The 23,090-nt window shown below is 42.2% G+C and overlaps 1 protein-coding gene across 14 annotated transcripts in view; it reads right to left on the bottom strand.

The window, feature by feature from the left end:
- ATXN2 (ataxin 2) overlaps positions 1 to 23,090 on the bottom strand; it is a 150,947-nt gene that overhangs the window by 18,418 nt on the left and 109,439 nt on the right. For 6 of the 14 annotated variants that reach the window (XM_032168671.2, XM_032168666.2, XM_032168661.2 and 3 more), the window contains 5 exons: positions 17,689 to 17,993; positions 15,973 to 16,036; positions 14,931 to 15,083; positions 14,484 to 14,550; positions 8,337 to 8,369 (listed from right to left, as the gene is read on the bottom strand). In XM_032168671.2, the coding sequence (XP_032024562.1) occupies positions 8,337 to 8,369; positions 14,484 to 14,550; positions 14,931 to 15,083; positions 15,973 to 16,036; positions 17,689 to 17,993 (622 nt within the window). The remainder of the gene's footprint in view (positions 1 to 8,336; positions 8,370 to 14,483; positions 14,551 to 14,930; positions 15,084 to 15,972; positions 16,037 to 17,688; positions 17,994 to 23,090) is intronic. The other 8 variants (XM_032168672.2, XM_032168676.2, XM_032168665.2 and 5 more) reach the window with 3 other exon arrangements.

The raw sequence follows: 23,090 nt of genomic DNA, 5'->3' as shown, positions 1-23,090 counted from the left end.
CTAGGAGGCTCTGAATGATTTGACCCTGCATCTGTGTCTCTGATGCCATCTCATACCACTCCCACTTCTGCCACTCTGGGTTGTTTTCCTATCATGCATGCTAGTCCTCAGCCTCAAACACCAGTTCCCAAATCCCAGCTGGGATAATTCTGCCTAATCCTTCAGGTGTCAGCTTGAAAGCAACTTCCTCAGAGGGACTTTCTCTCATGGCCCTCAGACTTGATCAAGTCCCTGTAACAGACTCTCACAGCATTATGAAATCGCTTCTCATATGGTATTTTCTGGGACGGGCACTGCATTCATTTTGAGAAAAACAAAAGCATGACCAAAGAGCCAAAACAGATCCAACACTAACTTTCTATCTTCCTTAATTTCCAACCACTGAATCCTTGTAACACTTCCCATTCTTTCTCAAACCCAGTATAACACAGCACCATGTAGCATATACCAGGTTTCTAAATAATAGTTCTTTTAAAAGATGACTTTATGTCTTATCTTAATCCACACAGGTGGTCTGCATGTAAGGGCCTCTCCCTGTTACAACTCTAGTTAAGAATTCAGCTCAACTGTCATCTCCCACGTGAGGTTTTTTTCCAGTTCCTCCAGCACGAGCTAGCTACTTCCCATGTGCCTCTTTCCTCACACATTTCTTACAGCACTATTGTCTGTGACCTGTTTCTGGTGTGGCATTAACCAAGCCACTTCAGGAAAATAATTGTGGAATGACTGCTTACAACTAGGTATAAGGCACAAAGAATATAGAACTTGTTCATAAAATCCTAAGAACTGATTATATAATTAACTGCAAATTTGTGGCTAAACATTCACTGACTGTTGCTGAAATTTGGGAGAGCTAGTTACATATTATTTTATCTATGTAGAAAAGCAAACCTTAAAATTTTTTTATATTTTATCTTGGATGCACGTATTTAAAAAGCACCTCCTTTTGGTAGACAAAAAAGCCACTGAAAACTAATTATCACTTTTATCAAATGAAAGTTTGTCCGATTATGCTAACTGAGCTTAAAACTATTCACTATTATTACTTTGTTACTTATTACCTTCCTGCATATTTAAAAAATAATTAAAAAGCTAGTCAAGTATACTATGGTGCTATTATTTAGATATCATGTGTTTGTCTCCACCAATTCTCATGTTAAAACATGATCTCCAGGCCAGGTGCAGTGGCTCACGCTTATAATCCCTGCACTTCAGGAGGCCAGGGCGAGCGGACTGCTTGAGCTCATGAGTTTGGGACCACCCTGGGCAACATGGGGAGACCCTGTCTCCACAAAAAAATACAAAAATATTAGCCAGCCGTGGTGCTGTGCATCTACGGTCCCAGCTACTCAGGAGGCTGAGGTGGGAGGAACGTTTCAGCCAGGGAGGTAGATGCCGCAGTGAGCCATAATTGCACCACTGCACTCCAGCCTGGGCGAAGAAGTGAGACCCTGTCTCAAAAAAGGGGAGGGTAGGGGACAGGAGGGGAAGAAAAGAAACCAAGCCCTTGACCCCTTGACTCTGCCTGTCATTTGAAAAATGTTAAAAATATTTTTATCCAACACCTCAAAGGATTGGAATTTAGTAAAGGAGCAGGGTAAAAACTAACATATAGACAGCAATAGCCTTCATATATGGTACTTCATAAGTAATGACTTAGAAGATGCAATGAAAGAGAAGTCCCTGGGTTACACTAACATTAAAAAAGAACCTACCTAAGGCATACACTGAAAAAAATGTACAAAACCTTAAAGATAAACTTTACTTTTATTTATTTATTTTCTTTGAGACAGAGTCTCACTTGGTCACCCAAGCTGGAGTGCAGTGGTGCAATCTTGACTCACTGCACTCTGCCTCCCGGGTTCAAGCGATTCTCCTACCTCAGCCTCCAGAGTAGCTGGGACTACAGGTGCGCACCACACCCAGTTAATACTTTTTTTTTTTGTATTTTTAGTAGAGATGGGGTTTCACCATGTTGGCCAGGCTGGTCTCGAACTCCTGACCTCAGGTGATCTGCCCACCTCCGCCTCCCAAAGAGTTGGGATTATAGGCGTCAGCCACTGCATCCAGCCAAGGATAAACTTTACTATGCTACTGAAGGTATACTTTGTTCTTGAATAGGAAGGCTCAACATCATGAAGACATCAATCATTTCTTCTCAAGTTAATTTATAAGTTTATTGTGATTCTGGCCTGCCATGGTGGCTCATGCTGTAGTCCCACCACTTTGTGAGGCTGACACAGGCAGACTGCTTGAGCTCAGGAGTTCAACACCAGCTTGGGCAACATGGTGAAACCCTGTCTCTACAAAATATACAAAAATTAAGCCAGGCACGGTGGTGCTTGCCTGTAGTCCCAGCTACTTGGGAGGCTGAGGTGGGGGGATTGCCTTAGCTAGGGAAGTTGAGGCTGCAGTATGCCCAGATCATCCCACTGCACTCCAGCCTAGGTAACAGAGCCAGACCTTGTCTCCAAAAAATAAAAAATAAAAAAAAAAATCTATAAGTTTATACTGATAATAAGAATCAACAACAAAAAAACCACCTCATTGGTTACCTTTGGAGGATAATAGAAAACCAACTCATTATTTTGAAGACTGCCTTAAAAAGGGAAATGATTAACATTTTAAATTACTTTTCCTAAGAAAGCTATACCTCAGGGTAACCAAACAGCTGGATACGGGAAAGTTTTTCTTTATAAAAATATTCCAGGTAATAATTGAAGAAGGGATGAAAGGAAAAGAATGTCACCATTTTGCAACCCCTAAGGAAGTAATTGATCTTGGGCTAGACAATTATCATCAATGGCTGCTAAAAAACACACTAAAAAAATTAAGGCGCTAAAGGGAAATATTATCTCCTGGATAGATAAAACATCTAGGAACTCACTGACTACTCCTATCAGGAAAAAGACTGATTGCATTACATGACTCCTCACTGAAAGTACATACATTTGTGAAACACTGGGGAAAAAAAAACAAAACCCAATCTTATCAAGCCTTCATTATCTACTATCAGTTTACAAAGATTACAGGGGACAGAAGTCTACTTTAAATATCAACACAGGGATACAGTCAGCAAAATTCAGATCGTGGGGAAAAAAATACAAGACAAGCTGGATATGAAGAAGACAAAAACAAAGGGAAAAACCGTCATTAAAACTATGAGGGTTGAGTGCAGTGGCTCATGCTTGTAATCCTGGCACCTTGGGAGCCAAGGCGGGCAGACTGCTTGAGCTCAGGAATTCAGAACCCTGTCTCTACAAAAAAATACAAAAATTAGCCAGGTATGGTGGCGTACACCTTTAGTCCCAGCTACTTGGGAGGTTGAGGTGGGAGGATCACCTCTAAGCCCAATTGGTAGAGACTGCACGGAGCTGAAATCATGCCACTGCACTCCAGCTTGGGTGACAGAGTTAGACTCTGTCTCAAAAAACAAACAAGCAAAAAAACCTATGACTTGGCTGGGTGCGATGGCTCATCCAGCACCTCCTAAAGTGCTGGCCTGTAATCCCAGCACTTTAGGAGGCTGAGGTAGAAAGATAACTTAAGCCCTGGAGTTTAGGACTAGCCTGGGCAAGATAGCAAGATGGTGAGACTCTGTCTCAAAAAAAAAAAAAAAAACAAAGAATAAAAAGACAAGACAAGAAGAGCTGGCAAGGTGGCATGTGCCTGTAGTCACAGTTACTTGAGAGGCTGAGGAGGGAGGATCCCTTGAGACCAGGAATTCGAAGCAGCAGTGAGCTATGATTGCACTACTGCACTCCAAGCCTGGGCAACAAAGCGAGACCCCATCTCAAAAACAAAAAACAAAACCAACTTAAAGATACACACTAAAATGTTTGTGGATAAACTGATGCAATGTCTAGAATTTGCTTCAAAATAATCCAGTGGACTCAAAGCTTAAGAGACAATGGGTAGGGATGAAACATGACTGACCTAGGTTAGTAATGTCTCAATACATTCGTAATAAAAAGTTACCGCAAGGCTGGGAGCAGTGGCTCACACCTGTAATCTCAGCACTTTGGGAGGCCGAGGCGGGTGGATCATTTGAGGTCAGGAGTTCAAGACCAGGCTGGCCAACATGGTGAAACTCCATCTCTATTAAAAATACAAGGCCGGGCGCAGTGGCTCACACCTGTAATCCCAGCACTTTGGGAGGCCGAGGCGGGTGGATCATGAGGTCAGGAGATCGACACCATCCTGGCTAACACGGTGAAACCCTGACTCTACTAAAAATACAAAAAAATTAGCCAGGTGTGGTGGCAAGCGAATGTAGTCCCAGCCACTCGGGAGGCTGAGGCAGGAGAATGGCATGAACCTGGGGGGGCGGAGCTTGCAGTGAGCCGAGATCGCGTCACTGCACTCCAGCCTGGGCGACAGAGTGAGATTCCGTCTCAAAAAAAAAAAAAAAGCTGGGCTACTTGGGAGGCTGAGGCAGGAGAACTGCTTGAACCCCAGAGGGGGAGGTTGCAGTGAGTTGAGATTGTGCCACTGTACTCCAGCCTAGGTGACAGAGCAAGACTCCATCTCAAAAAAAAAAAAGAAGTTACCACAATACGAAACAATTTAAAAAAAATGACTTCAACATATAAACAAATCCAATTTGCAAGCCTGATTTGGACCCTAATTGGAACATATTATTGTAAAAAGATTTATCTTTTCTATTTCTTTTTTTTTTCTGAGATGGAGTCTCGCTCTGTCGCCCAGGCTGGAGTGCAGTGGCGCAATCTCGGCTCACTGCAAGAGACGGGGTCTTGCTCTGTCACCCAGGCTGGAGTACAGGCACGCGATCTCAGCTCAACTACAACTTCCGCCTCCTGGGTTCAAGTAATTCTTCTGCCTCAGTCTCCCAAGTAGCTAGAATTAAAGGTGCCTGCCACTGGGCCCAGCCAAGATGTATTTTAAAGATCAGTTGGTTTTAAAAAGGCAACTAATTTTTTTAGTAGTAAGTTAATTATAGAGTTCATATGGAAAAATAAACAGAAAATTCAAGGTAATCTGAAAAAAAAAAAAAAAATCAATGTTGGCAGAGAGTGGATGAGAAGGTAGTCCTATTAGATTAGTGAAGCAGAGTGAAAAATCCAGAAACAAATTCAACCACAGATAGACACTTGTTATATGATAAAATGGCATTTCACATCAGTTTGTATGACCATAATGGAATTACATTATTATCTATCTATGCACACACACACACACGCGCACACACACACACACTTTAAATACAGAGTCTCCTTCTGTCACCCAGGCTGGAGTACAGTGGTACAATCACAGCTCACTGCAGCTTTAAACTACTGGGCTCAAGCAATCCTCCTTCCTCAGCCTCTCAAGTAGTTAGGACTACAGGTGTGTGCCATCACGCCCAGCAAATTTTTAAATTGTTTTGTAGATATGGGGTTTTCCTACATCACCCAGGTTGGCCTTGAACTCCTGGCCTCAAGTAATCCTCCTGCCTTAGCCTCCCAAAACTCTGAGGTTACAGGTATGAGCCACTGTACCTGGTCAATATGATATACTTAGTAGATAAGTATTTGAACATAATCCAACAACCATTCATGATTAAAAAGAAAACAAACCCACCTCTGCAAATTAGGAACTGAAGTAACACCTAACTCTATACTTAATAGTGAAAGACAATGTCTCACCCCTAAGAATGCGAGCGTGGCAAAATCTCATGCTTTTTTCAGTAATGCACCAGTACAATAAGGACAAAAAAAAAAAAAAACCACCAACATGGTGATTAGATCATGACTGTATGTTTAAGTCTTAAAGGGCTGCCAGAAACAGTGGGTTTACCAAACACATCAAGATACAAGGTCAATATTCAAAAATCAAGTGCATCTCTATTTACGAATAAACAAACGTTGAAGTTTTTAAAACATAACTCACAACAGCACAAAACAGAGGAAATATTAAGGGATAAATTTAAGAAAGTAGGCACAAAACTGATACAAAGAAAACTAGAAAACACTGGTGAAACTTAAGACTTAAATAAATGGAGCAGTATATGATGACATCAATGAAGATTCCATATTGTTAAGGTATTTCTCCCAGAACTGATATAAAGATTCAGTGCACAATCCCAAGCTGATTCTAAAATTTATTTGGAAATTTAAAGAATGCAGAATAAGAATAATTTTGACGAGAATAAAACTGGGAGACTCATATGAACTTAAAAGGTTGATTACAAAGTAACAGCAATAAAGAGAGAATTAGCATAAGGATATATACAAAGATCAATACAACAAAACAGTTCACAAATAGACACATATACAATACGGTCAACTGAATTCAATAAAGCTGCTATGGCTGGGCACAGTGGCTCATGCCTGTAATCCCAGAACTTTGGGAGGCCGAGATGAGCAGATCACCTGAGGTCAGGAGTTCGAGACTAGCCTGGCCAACATGGTGAGACCCTGTCTCTACTAAAAAAAAAAAAAAACAAACAAATACAAATTAGCTGGGGGTAGTGGTGGGCATCTGTAATCCCAGCTACTCGGGAGGCTGAGGCAGAATCGCTTGACCCCGGGAAGTGGAGGCTGCAGTGAGCCAAGGTCACACTACTGCACTCCAGCCTGGGTAACAAGATCGAGACTCTTGTTTCAAAAAGAGAAAAAAAATAAAGCCACCAATGGAAAACAGAGTTTGGTGCCAGAGAAACTGAGTAAATATTTATGGCGGAGAAAATGAAGCTCGACCTTTACATCACACCCTACACAAAACCTAACCTGAAATCAACCATACACCTAACCATAAAAACATTCATAACCTAGGGTATGTAAAATATTTCCTATTATGATACAAAAAAGCATGAACCTTAAGAGAAAAGCTTGATAAATAAGGCTTCATTAAAATTAACAATACTGGCTCTTCAAAAAAACTGCAGACTGGGAGAAAATATTCACAATACCTATATCTGAGAAAGGACTTGTAACCAGAATATATAAATAACTTAAAATAATTTACTAAAAGTAGTAACTTTACTTTTCACAGTAAGAAAAGAAACATGACTTTTTTTTTTTTTATGAGACAGGGTCTGGCTCTATTGCCCAGGCTGGAGTGCAGTGGTGCAATCTCAGCTCACCACAACCTCGATCACCCCTCCATTACCCTGCAAACCCCCGCAACCTCTCTCAAGCGATTGTCCCACCTCAGCCCCCCAAGTAGCTGGGACCATAGGAATGCGCTTCCGTGCCTGGCTAATTTTTCTTCTATCTTTTTTTTTTTTTTTTTTTTTTTTTTGCAAAGACAGGGTTTTGTCATGTTCCTCAGGCTGGTCTCAAACTCTTGGCTCAAATGATCCATCCAGGTTGGCCTCCCAAAGTGCTGGAATTACAGGCATGAGCCACTGCACCGAGCCAGAAACACTGAGACAAAAAGAAATTTTAGGACAGGCGCAGTAGCTCACACCTGTAATCTCAGCACTTTGGGAGGCCGAGGCGGGTAGATCACCTGAGGTCAGGAGTTAGAGACCAGTATGACCAACATGGTGAAACCCCACCTACACTAAAAATACAAAATTAGCCAGGCATGGTGGCACATGCCTGTAATCCCAGCTACTTGGGAGGCTGAGGCAGGAGAATTGCTTGAACCTGGGAGGCGGAGGTTGCAGTGAGCCAAGATGGCACCACTGCACTCCAGCCTGGGCAATAGAGTGAGATTCCATCAAATAAATAAATAAATAAAATGAAAAAAGATTTGAACAATTTACTAAAAAAAGGTTGACAGCTGAAAATAAACACACACATGACGAGGTGCTCCTGGATCAGTCATCATCAGAGAAATGTACATTTAAGATCACAATGAAATACCATAAGACACCCATTAGACCTGTTGAAATTAAAAAGATAAGACAATACCAAGTGTTGACAAGGCTGCAGAACACTTGGAACCTGCATATGTACCTGATCAGTTGGAATGTAAAATGATACAATCACTTTGGAAGATTGCTAGTTTCTCATTAATTGAAATATGTATTTACCAGGCAGTGTGTGGTGGCTCACATCTGTAATTCCAACACTTTGGGAGGCTGAGGCGGGTGGATCACTTGTGGTCAGGAGTTCGAGACCAGCCTGGCCAATGTGGTGAAACCCCGTCTCTACTAAAAATACAAAAAAATTAGCCAGGCATAGTGGTGCGTGCCTGTAATCCCAGTTACTTGGGAGGTTGAGGCAGGAGAATTGCTTGAACCCGGGAGGGGGAGGTTGCCATGAGCTGAAATCACGCCACTGAACTCCAGCCTGGGCAACAGAGTGAGACTTCATCTCAAAAATAAATAAATAAATAAAAAATAAAAAATAAAATAAATTTTTTTAAAAAACGAAATATGCACTTACCATACCTCAGCAATTCCAATTCTAGGTATTTAACTAAAAGAAATAAAAACACAAACACTTGTACACAAATGCTCACAGCAGCTTCATTCATAATAGCCAAAAGCTGGCAATAACTCAAATGCCCATTGACTAGTAATGGGTAAATTAACTGTGGTATAATCATAAAACGAAATGCTACCCAGCAATAAAAAGTAATAAGCTGGCTGGGCACGGTGACTCACGCCTGTAATCCCAGCACTTTGGGAGGCCAAGGCAGGTGGATCATTTGGGGTCAGGAGTTTGAGACCAGCCTGGCCAACATGGTGAAACCCCGTCTCTGCTAAAAAAAAAAAAAAAAAAAAAAAGACAAAAATTAGCCAGGCGTGGTGGCGCGTGCCTGTAATCCCAGCTACTTGGGAGGCTGAGGCAGTGGAATTGCAGACCAATTCTGGGAGACAGAACAAGACTCCATGTCAAAAACAAACAAAAAAGAATAAGCTGATACTAACATGAAACTCAAATTACTACAATGTTTAGGACACACATAGGAAATTATATACCAAGCTTGTCCACCTTGTGTCCTGGGATGGCTTTGAATGTGGCCCAACACAAATTCATAAACTTTCTTAAAACATCGTAAGTTTTGCTTTTTTTTTGTTTTGTTTTGTTCATCAGCTATCATTAGTATTAGTGTATTTTATGTGTGGCCCAACACAATTCTTCTTCCAGTATGACCCAGGGAAGCCAAAAGATTGAACACCCCTGTTATATGCTGTTTGATTCCATTTATTTAAAAAAAAAAATCTAGGGGCTGGCTGAGGTGGCTCACATCTGTAATCCTAGCACTCTGGGAGGCTGAGGTGAGCTCAGGAGTTCGAGACCAGCCTGGGCAATATAATGAGATGTCTCCAAAAAAAAATTTTTTTAAGTTAAAAAAAAAAAAAAAAGAAAAAGAAAAAGAAATCTAGAGAGGATAAATCTAATCTATAGTAAAAGAAGGCAGATTACTGGTTAACTGGAGCTAGTGGTAATAAAGTATAGCTGGACAGAGAAGAGGAACAGGCACAATGTTTTCCATCTTCACTGATGAAGCAAGTAGTTACATGAGCAAATATATTTGTCAAAACTCATTAAAATGTAAACATAAAAAGATGAGCATTTTCTTGTATGTAAATTACAGACTAATAAAACTGGTTCAAACATTTTGGATAGTCATTTAGAACAAGATAAATTTGATTCACATTTTATACTTTAAGATAAATTCTAAAATTAGCCAGGCATAAATGGTACAGGCTGGTCTCAAACTCCTGAGCTCAAGTGATCCTCCCACCTCAGCCTCTCAGCCTCCCAGGGTGCCAGGAGACAGGCAGATCATGAGGTCAGGAGTTCGAGACCAGCCTGAACCAATGTGGTAAAACCCCGTCTCTACTAAAAATACAAAAAGTAGCCAGGTGTGGTGGTGCACCCCTGTAATTCCAGCTACTCAGGAGGCTGAGACAGGAGAATCGCTTGAATCTGGGAGGCAGAGGTTGCAGTAAGCTAAGATAGCGCCACTGCACTCCAGCCTGGGCAACATAGCGACACTCCATCTCAAAAATAAACAAGCAAACAAACAACTTAAGAGGAAAGAATAGTCTTTCCAACAAATGAGGTGGGGACAATGGATATCCACAAGCAAAAGGAAAAACCTGGATCACTACTCTGATATCATACACAAAAATTAACTCAAAAGAGATTGTAGACCTAAATGTTAAGAGCTAAACTATAAAAATCATAGGAGTTTTATAGGAGTTTCATAGGAGTAAATCTCTGTGGCCTTGAGTTAGGCAATGATTTGTTTGACATGACATCAGGAGCACAAGCAACAACAACAAAAAAACAGATAAACTGAACTTCATCAAAATTAAAAACTGTGTTACAAAGAACACCATCAAGCAAGTAAAAAGATAACTCACAGTCGGGGCACGGTGGCTCACGTCTAAAATCTCAGCACTTTGGGAAGGTGAGTCAGGTGGATCATTTGAGGTCAGGAGTTCAAGACCAGCCTGGCCAACATGGTGAAATTCCATCTCTACTAAAAATACAAAAATGGGCCAGGCACAGTGGTGCATGCCTATAACCCCAGCTACTCTGGAGACTGAGGCAGGGGGATCACTTGAGCTCAGGAATTCGAGACCAGCCTGGGAAGCATGGAGAAGCTCCATCTCTACAAAAAATACAGAAATTAGCCTGGCGTGGTGGCGTATGCCTGTAGTCCCAGCTACTTGGGAGGGTGAGGCAGGAGAATTGCTTGAACCCAGGAAGCGAAGGCTGCAGTGAGCCAAGATCGTGCCACTGTGCTCCAGCCTGGGCGAGAGTGAGACTCCATCTCAAAACAATACAAAAAAAAAAACAAAAAAACCACAATGACACTTCATAACCACTAGAATGAATGACATAACCCAAACCAAAGACAATATCGGTTACTTATGAGGATGTGGAGAAACTGGAACACTTGTACATTACTGGCAGAAATACAAAATGATGCAGCCGCTTTGGAAAAGTTTGGCAGTTGCATCACAGCAATTCTACTTCAGGAGAAATGAAAATCTAAGGCCACATGAAAAAAAAATTTATTTATTTATTTTTTGAGACAGAGTCTCACTCTTTCACTCAGGCTGGGGTGCAGTGGTGTGATCTCAGCTCACTGCAGCCTCCGCCTCCCAGGTTCAAGTGATTCTGATGCCCCTGCCTCAGCCTCCTGAATAGCTGGGATTATAGGTGCACGCTACCATGCCAGTGTAATTTTTGTATTTTTAGTAGAGATGGGATTTCACCATGTTGGCCAGGCTGGTCTCAAACTCCTGACCTCAAGTCATCTGCCCACCTCAGCCTCCCAGACTGCTGGGATTATAGGCATGAGCCACTGCTCCCAGCCTCATATGAAAATTTGTACATGAAAATCCACAAAAGCATTACTCATTGCCAGAAAAAGGAAATAATCCAAATGCTCAACTGATGACAGGTAAAAGTGGTATATTCAGGCCAGGAGCAGTGGCTCACACCTGTTGTAATCCCAGCACTTTGGGAGGCCGAGGGAGGTGGATCACTTGAGGCCAGGAGTTCAAGACCAGCCCAGCCAACATGGCAAAGCCCTTTCTCTACTTTTTTTTTTTTTTTTTTTTTTTTTTTTTTTTTTTTTTTTTTTGAGACGGAGTCTCGCTCTGTCACCCAGGCTGGAGTGCAGTGGCGCTATCTCGGCTCACTGCCAGCTCTGCCTCCTGGGTTCATGCCATTCTCCTGCCTCAGCCTCCCGAGTAGCTGGGACTACAGGCGCCTGCCACCAAGCCCAGCTAATTTTTTGTATTTTTAGTAGAGACAGGGTTTCACTGTATTAGCCAGATGGTCTTGATCTCCTGACCTCGTGATCTGCCCACCTCGGCCTCCCAAAGTGCTGGGATTACAGGCGTGAGCCACCGTGCCCAGCCTCTGAGTATATCATTTCTATTATAAAGACGGTACCTCCTGAAGTTAGAATGTGACTCTCCCATCAGATAGCCAAATTGTCATGCTTGCTGTTACTACAGTAATCTTTTATATTTTAATGACAACAAAAAGTTCCTATTGCATTGTTTTAAGTAATCATTGAAAACAGCTACACCTGCTGGTGATACATGAACACCTCAACACTACATTAAAATGGCAGTAAAAAAAAAACAAAAAAAAAAACCCCACTTTCTTCTCAGAATTTTTAAAGGCCCTCAAAATAAGATTAAACTCTATAATTTGATTACATTATTTCAGGCAGAGTTCTTTCAACAGGTTCATATGTTCCAAGGCTAAAAAAAAAAAAATAGCATACTGAGAAAACGAAAATTAAGAGTTTTAGTTAACATCTATGAAATCACGATTACGTCAAACATTGAGAAAATTGGGCGCAGGCACTTTGGGAAGCAGAGCCAGGCAGATCGCTTGAGCCCAGGAGTTTGAGACCAGCCTAGGCAACATGGCAAAACCCATCTCTACAAAAAATACAAAAATTAGCTAGGTGTGGTGGTGTGCACCTGTAGTCCCCGCTATCCAGGAGACTGAGAAGGGAGGATCGCTTGAGCCCGGGAGGTCAAGGCTGCATTGAGCCGTGATAGCGCCACTGCATTCCAGCCTCAGCAACAAAGCGAGACCCTGTATCAAACACACACACACACACACCACCCAAAAAACACATTGAGGAAATCTTATTAATTCAGGAAAAATGAAAACTTTATGTCAGAAAGGCAATTATTGGGCACTGAGAAATGTCTTTTCTGTATAAATTATTCTACTTTCTATAGTTTCTCAACTGATAGCAATTAATCACTCTAAATTAACTGGTTGGCAAAAATGAAACCCTTTAGCATTTTCCAACATTAAAAGAACTTTTTTTTTTTTGGACGGAGTCTTGCTCTGTCACCCAGGCACGCACCACCATGCCCAGCTGATTTTTGTATTTTTAGTAGACATGGGTTTTCACCATGTTGGCCAGGATGGTTTTATACTCCTGACCTCAAGTGATCTGCCCACCTAGGCTTCCCAGAGTGTTGGGCTTACAGGTGTGAGCCACCACGGCTGGCCAAAAGATTTCAAGAAAAATGTGGGATTTTTTCTACGAAGGCTCTTTAACCACACAAGCACAGAATACTAGTTTATGCAACTACATTATATAACAACTCCCTAATTTTAATACAGAAACATCCATCTTTTTTTCTTTTTGAGGAAGGGTTTCGCACTTTCACCCAGGCTGGAGCCCAGTGGTGCAGTCACAGTTCCCTGCAGCTTGGACCTTCTGGGTTCTATTGATCCTCCCACCTCAGTCTCCCAAGTAGCTAGGACTATAGGAGCCCACCATGATGGCTGGCTAAGATTTCTATTTTTTTTTGTAGAGATGGGTTTTTGCCATGTTGCCCAGGCTGGTTTTAAAACTCCCAGTCATGCGATCTGCCCACCTCAGCCTCTCAAAGTGCTGGAATTACACGTGAGCCACCAAGCCTAGCCGAAACATCCTTCTAACAGGATCTTAACATTGGTTGAAGTTAGTTGCCCCTCTGCTTCAAAAGAAATTCTGGCTTTGGGGAAATAACTGTAGGTATATATAAAGCAAGGTTAGCAATCTAGTAAATTAATCTAGCAAACCCTCTTCTTCAAATTTAAGTTCAGATTTCAGATTAAAAAGCTTTGGAATTACCTTTTTTTTTTTTTTTTTGAGATAGGGTCTCACTATATTGCCCATGCTGCTCTCGAACTCATGGGTTCAAGTCATCCTCCAGCTGAGATATCAGGCATGGAGCCACTGTGTCCAGCCAATTAGTCTGTTTTTTTGTTTGTTTTTTGTTTGTTTGTTTGTTTGTTTGTTTTGAGATGGAGTCTCACTCTGTTGCCCAGGCTGAAGTGCAGTGGCACGATCTTGGCTCACCGCAACCCCTACCTCCCGGGTTCAAGCAATTCTCCTGCCTCAGCCCCACCTAGTAGCTGGGATTACAGGCGGCAGGTGCCACCAGGTCCGGCTAATTTTTGTATTTTAGTAGAGATGGGGTTTCGCCATGTTGGCCAGGCTGGTCTCAAACTCCCGACCTCAGGTGATCCACCCACCTTGGCCACCCAAAGTGCTGGGATTACAGGCATGAGCCACTGTGCCCGGCCAGTATTTATGTTTGAGACAGGGTCTCACTCTGTCGCCCAGGCTGGAGGGCAGTGGCATAATCACAGCTCACTGCAGCCTCTGCTTCCTGGGCTCAAGTGATCCTCTCGCCTCAGTCCCCAAAACAGCTGGGGCTACAGGCATATGCCACCATGCCCAGCTAATTTTTTTGAATTTTAGTAGAGACAAAGTCTCTGTTGTTCAGGCTGAGCTCAAGCAATCCTCCTGCCTTGGCCTCCCAAAGTGCTAAAATTACAGGTGTGAGCCATCACACCCAGCCTCCAATTACTCTTTTTGAAGAGGATACTATATAATCACAACTGATGAGCATTTTTCCTCCCGTTTTTCTTCATAAAATCCATGTGAATATCTGTGTAATGTTGTTCATCAAAAGCCAATGCATAGCCTCATCAAAAAGTCAGAGCTAAACTACAACTATTTGTTCATTATAAACTTAGTTACTCAATTCATGCAGCATGCAAACTACAAGCAAACACAGGCAGGATTATTCTCACCTTTACCTGCTCTATATGTCTTGGCTTGATTCACTGGCATGGGCGTCATAGGTATTGGGTATAATGGCTTGAGAGAATTAAAAAAAAAATTAACATTAGGCTCCTATGATAATAACAAGGTATTGTCACTCTTAGTTTTATACTGCTAGAGAGCTAGGCATGAGAAGGTTTCCTGATTCTCCATTAGTCATTAAAAAATTAGATCATACCCACAGCTAAAAGGAACAAACCCCAAACTACAGTAAATCTAAACCATCTTTTTCACAGAAAACATTCTCAGATTTAGGTCCTTATACTTAACAACACATTGAATCTCTGCATGCCTGTCTGTTTCAAACACATATGCATAACCATCACACCTCAAGTCACTGAAAACCTAAAGAGTGCTTGGTTTGTCAGATACAAACAATTGGGGAGGCTAAGTGAACATCAAATTCTATGACTTACTTGCACGCCTGGGCTCACTGGGACTGGATACATCATATTTGGTGCAAAACAAACAGGCTGAGTATAAACTGGAGTTGGCTGTTGATGACCCACCATAGATGGGCTAGGTTGTGCTTGAGGCCGAGGTGAAGTTGGGGTAGTAGAAGGCTTTGGCTACAAAAACAACAATAAATTCAATTATTTCAAGGTAACAGATGAACTATTATTGCAATTTAAAGACTGATTTTCCCAATCTTTCTAATTTTACTTGCTTTAACCATGTCCCTTTTATTGAAAACAAAAACACAGCACATAAATTTTCACATTTCAATAAAAGAAAAAATGTTTCAGTAGGAACTTAAAACTTTGCCAATTAAAAAATATTAAAAACAGTGGCAGCGATTTTTAAGAAACTGACGCAAGTGTTTTTAAAAATTAAAAATAAATATATCTTCTTATGATCTCAGTAGAATAATAACAATAGTACAGTCATCTCTTGGTATCTGTGGGGGATTGGTTACAGTACCCTGTGAAGATACCAAAGTCTTGGAATGCTCAAGTCCCTTATATAAAATCATGTAGTATTCGCATACAACCTATGCATATCCTCCTATATACTTCACATCATCTCTAGATTACTTATAATACCTAAAACAAGGTAAATGCTTTACTGTATTGTTTTGGAATAACGACAAGGAAACGTCTGCATGTGTTCAGTACAGATTATCCTAACTATATTTTTGATCCATGGTTGGTTGAATCCAATGATGCAAAACCCTCAGGTGCAGAGGACATATCTATAAACCTGACAGCCTAGCTAGCCAACCATCGTCAAATTCTGGGTCAGAGAAATTCAAGCCCAAGATCACATCTAATTGATGACAAAACAAAGACCTTTTTTAATGTCTAAAAAGTATTCATTAATGGCCATGTAAAAAAAAAGAAAGAAGGTTGTTTTAGCACACTAAAATAAAATTCAGATGGCAGGTATGGAAGAAGGACTATTACTAATAATTTTTCTTTTTTTGGGACTAGATAACCTCAAAGAAAGTAATAAACCTACCTGAGAGAAGGAACGTGGGTTGAACTCCTTTGCATTGGGATTCAATGTTGATTTCCTAACTTGCCTAAAAAAAATATAAAGGCCAGTGAAATCTACATGGACTTTATGTTGCTCTAAAATCTGGCATACCTGACAATTTAAAAAAAATTGCTCAATATAGATTTAAACTGTTCTCACTAGAAGATCACTAATCGTTTTTATTGAAACATGTACACTTATATTGCCCATTCCTTAATCCCTTAAAGAATACAGCTATAAAAGAACAATTTTTTAAAAATCTGAGTAATATACAACTGCTCCTCTCAATGGCAATCAAAAAATACTTTTTTTTTTCCTTCACAGAGTCCCACTCTGTTGCTCAGGTTGGAGTGCAACAGTGCAATCTTGGCTCACTGCAACCTCTGCCTCCCGAGTTTAAGCCATTCTCTTGCCTCAGCCTCCTGATTAGCTGGGATTATGGGAGACTGCCACCATGCCCAGCTAACTTTTTTAAAAATTTTTATTTTTAGTAAAGATGGGGTTTCACCATTTTGGCCAGGCTGACCTTAAGTGATTTGTCTGACTCAGCCTCCCAAAGTGCTGGGATTACAGGTATGAGCCACCACGCCCGGCCAATCAACAAACACTTGAGCTGAAAAGACAGTAGCTACTTATAAAATATCCTTAAAAGCAATTCTTAACATAACAGTATCCTTTTATTTATTTATTTATTTTTGAGACAGAGTCTCGCTCTGTCACCCAGGCTAGAGTGCAGTGGCATGATCTCGGCTCACTGCAGCCTCCACCTCCTGGGTTCAAGCAATTCTCCTGCCTCAGCCTCCCGAGTAGCTGGGATTACCAGCACCTACCACCATGCCTGGCTAATTTTTGTATTTTTAGTAGAGACAGGGTTTCACCATGTTGGCCAGGCTGGTCTTCAACTCCTAACCTCAAGTAATCTACCTGCTTGGGCCTCCCACAGTGCTGGGATTATAGGTATAAGCCACCAGTCAACATACCAATATTCTAGCATGCAGTAATTTTTATGTGAGAAGATATTTTACATGACATACCTGGAAAAAGTCATGGCTGTAAAAAAAATTTGCCTCAAATCAAGAATAAGCAGTCCCCAATTTATCAATAAGCTGCATTCCAAAACTTCAGCTTTAACTGGATTGTTTGGTCCCCAGAACACCTAAGTCAATGGTAGTTAAGTTCTGAGGTTAGCCCCTAAAAGTCCATTTAATTAATATACTGAATGTGCAGAATTAAGTCTATCTTAACAAATCTAAACATTAACTAAAACACAGTTTCTGATGAAAAATATTTTGAATTCCAGGTAGAAGCACCGCATGCTTCTCTCCTTGACAGTGGCAGTTTTTCATCCTAGCAGCACAGTGAGGGTGACTAATGAGTGGAATCCAGTAAAGATAGGTCCCCCGAATTGATAATTTTTCAACTCCTGTTCATTTACAGAAAAACTTTTCTTAATTTATGCCTTGTTTTTCTAGCCCTGGGGTGCAAAAAAAGGGGAAGAACAGAAGAGTAGCACAGGGTGCAATAATCTCATTTACTTAAGATGTCATTTGTTTGGACTAGCTGTTTGTAAACTAAGGGCAATGTATAAAGTAGTCTAAAAGTCCAGATGGATTCTTCACAGTTGGAAGGACCTAAATGCCCTTAAAAAAAAAAAAATTAATTGAGTAACAGGATGGTCTAAGTTCCAGGTTTACTCACTCAGCTGCGTCTTTCTTCTCTTCCTTATCATCTTTCTCTTGTTTACATGCTGGGCTGGAAGTCTGAACCCCTTGGGAAGTGACCTCAGGTCCCCTCTTGTGCTCCGTGTTACTAAGTATTGAAGGGGAAATGCTGGGGCTATTCGGCTTGCTGCTGCCACTGGTACAGTTGCTGCTGCTATTTTCAATGAAAGAATCCTTAGCACTTGGTTCAATTTTGTCTTTGATCAAATCTCTTGATTTTTCTCCCTCTCTATTTTTGTTTAGTAGTTGATCCATAGATTCAGAAGTAGAACTTGGCTGTAACTAAATAAAGGAAACAATTATACTTAAATATCTTAAATAACTTTAGTAATCCATTTTTGCCATGGGCACAAGCAAAGTAATATTAACTATACACATGAAATGTTTTGAATAAGGCTTTTTTCATACTTCAAGAGTAATGCTTTTATTATAAACTAACAGTAACAGAATACCTATATAGCACAACCACAGTCACCAAAGCACTCGAATGTCCTAGCCTCTAAAGTTCAATATTTACTGAGTGCTTACCACATGTCAGAAATTGTGCCTGCTGGGTGAGAAAAATATGAAATAGTTTCTATCCTCCTATACTTGTCATCTAAATAAGATCAGACGCTTCACAATAAAATGAGTAAATACTAAGAGATTCTATAGAAAAAGCAACCTATAAAAAAGAAAGGTTTCTCAAGGGAAGTGTCAGCTAGTCTAAGGTGTGAAAGAAGTTTAGGAAAGGTGTTGGGATGGAGAATAGTCTAAATAAAAGGAAGAGTATGTTTAAAAATCCAAAAAAAGGGAGAAGATGGCTCTATCACATAAAAGAATAGCACCAATGGGGTCCCGGCATGGTGGCTCACGCCTGTAATCCCAGCACTTTGGCAGGCCGAGGCAGGCGGATCACGAGGTCAGGAGATCGAGACCATCTTGGCTCACACGGCGAAACCCCATCTCTACTAAAAATACAAAAATTAGCCAGGTGTGGTGGCAGGCGCCTGTAGTCCCAGCTACTCGGGAGGCTGAGGTAGGAGAATGGTGTGAACTCGCGAGGTGGAGCTTGCAGTGAGCCGAGATCGCGCCACTGCACTCCAGCCTGGGCGACAGAGTGAGACTCCGTCTCAAAAAAAAAAAAAAAAAAAGATAGCACCAATGAGCTGGGCACAGTGGCTCATCACTGTAATTCCAGCACTTTGGGAGGCTGAGGCAGGCAGGCTGCTTGAGCTCAGGAGTTCAAGACCAGCCTGGGCAACATAGTGATACCATGTCTCATTTAAAAAATAATAAAATAAAATAAAATAACAAAAATAAAGAAGTAAAGAAAAGCACCAATGGCTGGACCAAGGGTGAGACACACATGTACAAGTGAGTCAGAAAATGATAGACTCGTCAAAAGGAATATGACAATAAAGGAACTTAAAAGCTATATTCAGGGCTGCGTGCAGTGGCTAAGACCTATAATCCTAGCACTTTGGGAAGCCAAGGCGGGTGGATCACTCGAGGTCAGGAGTTTAAGACCAGCCTGGCCAACATGGTGAAACTCCGTCTCTACTAAAGATAAAAAAAAAAATTAGCCAGGTGTGATGGCGCACACATGTAAATCCCAGCTACTTGGGAGGCTGACGTATGAGAATCGCTTGAACCCGGGAGGCAGAGGTTGCAGTGAGCCAAGATCACATCACTGCACTCCAGCCTGGGTGACAGAGCAAGACTCCATCTAAAAATTAAAAAAAAAAAAAAAAAATTAAAAAGCTACGTTTAGGACTTTGGCTTTTAATTCTCAGGGCAAATGGGAAGTCAATGAGGAATTTTAAGTAGGGTAGAGTACTGGGCAGATTTATAGTTCAGAAAGGTGAACACAGCAGCTTTGTGTGAAATGAACTGGAGGGAGGCTAATTAGGATGTGGAGGGACCATCACGAAGGCTGGACTAAGCGCTGGGCCTAGTCGGCTTGGAAGGTCACAAGTAGATGAATTCAGAATGAGACCTGACTGTACATATTGGTCAGTCAGACATTCTAAACCCCTAAGTAAAAAAAGGAGACGGCAGGGGAGAGGAGACAGAGCATGGTGGCCAAACAGAACCTTCCAGTGATCATCTCCAACAAGGAACACCAAATTGAACAACCATCCACACAAGAAAGCACCTTCATAAGAACCAGAAATTAGGTAAGCGATCACAGTACCTGGTTTTGACATCCTATCAAGGAAAAAGACACTGAAGAAATTAAGGAAGACAGTCTTGAACTGCTCCCCCAACACCCCTGACATTCCCTCACAATGCAGTGTGGGGTGGAGAAAGAATCTGTGTGCTCGGGGGAGAGAGAGAGAAATGACTGTGGGATTTTGTATTGAAACTCAGGGCTGCCCTGTCATAGTGGAAAGCAGCACAGGACAGAATTCAGCCAGCACCCACAGAGGGAGTATTTAGACCAGCCCTAGTCAGAGGGGAATTGTCCATCCCAGTGATTAGAATCTGAATTTCGGGCTGGGCACTATGGTCTGTAATCCCAGCACTTCGGGAGGCCAAGGTGGACGGATCACCTGAGGTCGGGAGTTCGAGACCAGCCTGACCAACATGGAGAAACCTCGTCTCTACTAAAAAACAAAAAAATTAGCTGGAGGTGGTAGCGCATGCCTGTAATCCCAGCTATTCGGGAGGCTGAGGCAGGAGAATTGTTTGAACCCGGCAGGCAGAGGTTGTGGTAAGCTGAGATCACGTCACTACACTCCAGCCTAGGGAATAAGAGTGAAACTCTGCCCAAAAAGACAAAGAATCTGAATTTTAGTAAGCCCCACCACCATGGGTAAAGTGCTCTGGGGTCCTAAATAAACTTGAAAGGCAGTCTAGACCAGAAGGACTGCAATTCCTGGACAAGTCATGGTACTGTGCTGGGCTCATAGCCAGTGACTTGGGGTACATGTGACCCAGTGAGACACCATCTAGGGTGGCCAAGGGAGTGCTTGTGCCAACCTTCCCCCAACTCCAGGTACCACAGCTCACAGCTCTGGGAGGAGAGGGAAGAGTAGGGAGGACTTTGTCTTGCAGTGTGGATACTAGTTCAGCCACAGTAAAATAAAGCACCAAGCATAGTTCTGAAGCCTCGATTCTAGGCCATAGCTCCCAGATGACATTTCTAGACATATTCTGGGCCAAAAGGGAACCCATTGCCTTGAAGGGAAATACCTAGTCCTGGTAGGATTCACCAGCAGCTAACTAAAGAGCCCTTATGCCTTGAATAAAAAACAAGGCGCCATGTCGTATCGTGCCAGCTTCAGATATGACCCAACACATTCCCAGCTGTGGTGTCCATAGGGACACCCACCTGCTTGAGGTGAGAGAAGAGTAAAAAGGACTTTATCTTCCAAGTGGGTGGCAGCTCGGCCCCAGTACAATAAAGCAGATTCCTAAAGCTCCCAATCCCAGGCCCTGGCTCCTGAGCAGCATTTCTAGACGCACCCTGGGCCAGAAGGGAACATGCTGCACTGAAAGTAAAGACCCAGTCCTTGCAGGATTCTTCACCTACTGACTAAAGCACCCTTTGGCCTTGAATTAACATCCGTGGTGGCCAGAAAATAGCTGCCACAGGCCTTGGGTGAGACCAAGTACAGTTCCAGTGATGGTGGCCGTGGCAGTGCTTGTGTCACCCTTCCCTAAACTCTAGGCAGCTCAGCAAAAAGAGAGATTCCATTTGTTTGGAGAAATGTAAGAGGACAAGAGACTGCCTGGTAATACAGGGAATTCTCCCAGATCCTCCGTAAGACTACCAAGGTGATACCTCTACAGAGTCACAGCATTACTAGTCTTGGGGTGCCCTCTAATGCATGTATGGCTGCAGTGAGCGAAGACTTAGATGACAACACTTAATTCCCTTTGAATACTTGAAAAACCTTCTCAAGAAGAATGGGGGCCGGATGCAGTGGCTAACGCCTGTAATCCCAGCACTTTGGGAGGCCGAGGAGGGCAGATCACGAGGTTAGGAGTTCGAGACCAGCCTGACCAACATGGTGAAACCCCATCTCTACTAAAAATACAAAAATTAGCCAGGCGTGGTGGCACACGCCTGTAATCACAGCTACTCATGAGGCTGAGGCAGGAGAATCGCATGAATCCGGGGAGACGGACGTTGCGGTGAGCAAAGACTGTGCCACTGCACTCCAGCCTGGGCGACAGAGTGAGACTCTGTCTCAAAAAAAGAAAAAAGAAAAAAAAAAAGAATGGGTACCAACAAAACCAGACTACAAAGAATAGAATACCCAACTCTTCAATGCCCAGACACTGATGAACATCCACAAGCATCAAGGCCATCCAAGAAAACATGACCTCACCAAATGAACTAAAAATAAAGGACACCAGTGACCAATTCCCAAGTGATAAGAGATATGTGAACTTTCAGAAGGAATTCAAACTGAATGCTTTGAGAAAGTTCAATGAAATCTAAGAAAATACAGAGAACAAATTCAGAATCCTATAAATTTTAAAAAGAGACTGCAATAATTATTAGTAAAAAAGAATCAAGCAGAAATCCCAAAGTGGAAAAATTCAATTGACAAACTGAAAAATGCATCAGAGTCTCTCAATAGCAGAAATGTATCAAGCAGCGGAAAACATTAGTGAGCTTGAATTCAGGCTATTTGAAAATAAACAACCAAGTCGGGCACGATGACTCACGCTTATAATCCTAGCACTTTAGGAGGCCAAGGCGGGCGGATCATCCTGAGGTCAGGAGCTCAAGACCAGCCTGGCAAACATGGCAAAACCCCGTCTTTACTAAAAACAAAAGGTAACTGGGCGTGGTGGCACATGCCTGTAATCCCAGCTACTTGGGAGGCCGAGGCAGGAGAACTGCTTGAACCTGGGAGTTGGAGGTTGCAGTGAGCCAAGATGGCACCACTGAACTCCAGGCTGGTAACAGCATGACTCTATCTCAAAAAAAAAAAAAAAGTTCTTCAATCTGAAAGAAAAAGATGTTTTTTGTTGTTGTTGTTGTTGTTTTTTTTTGTTTTGAGACGGAGTCTCGCTCTCTCACCCAGGCTGGAGTGCAGTGGCGCGATCTCGGCTCGCTGCAAGCTCCGCCTCCTGGGTTCACACCATTTCCTGCCTCAGCCTCTCCGAGTAGCTGGGACTACAGGTGCCCACCACCACGCCCAGCTAATTTTTTTGTACTTTTAGTAGAGACGGGGTTTCACCGTGGTCTCGATCTCCTGACCTCGTGATCTGCCCGCCTCGGCCTCCCAAAGTGCTGGGTTTACAAGCGTGAGCCACCGTGCCTGGCCAGAAAAGGATGTTAACAAACAATAATAAATCACCTGAAGGTGCAAAAACTCACTGGTAACAAGTACACAGAAAAATACAGAATATTCTAACACTGTAATTGTGGTGTATGAA

This window comes from Hylobates moloch, unplaced genomic scaffold, assembly GCF_009828535.3.
Source record: "Hylobates moloch isolate HMO894 unplaced genomic scaffold, HMol_V3 SCAFFOLD_12, whole genome shotgun sequence".
NCBI classification, from domain to species: Eukaryota; Metazoa; Chordata; class Mammalia; order Primates; family Hylobatidae; genus Hylobates; species Hylobates moloch.
Note: the sequence above shows the minus strand (reverse complement) of the source record. Positions and strands in the feature narration are given on the sequence as shown.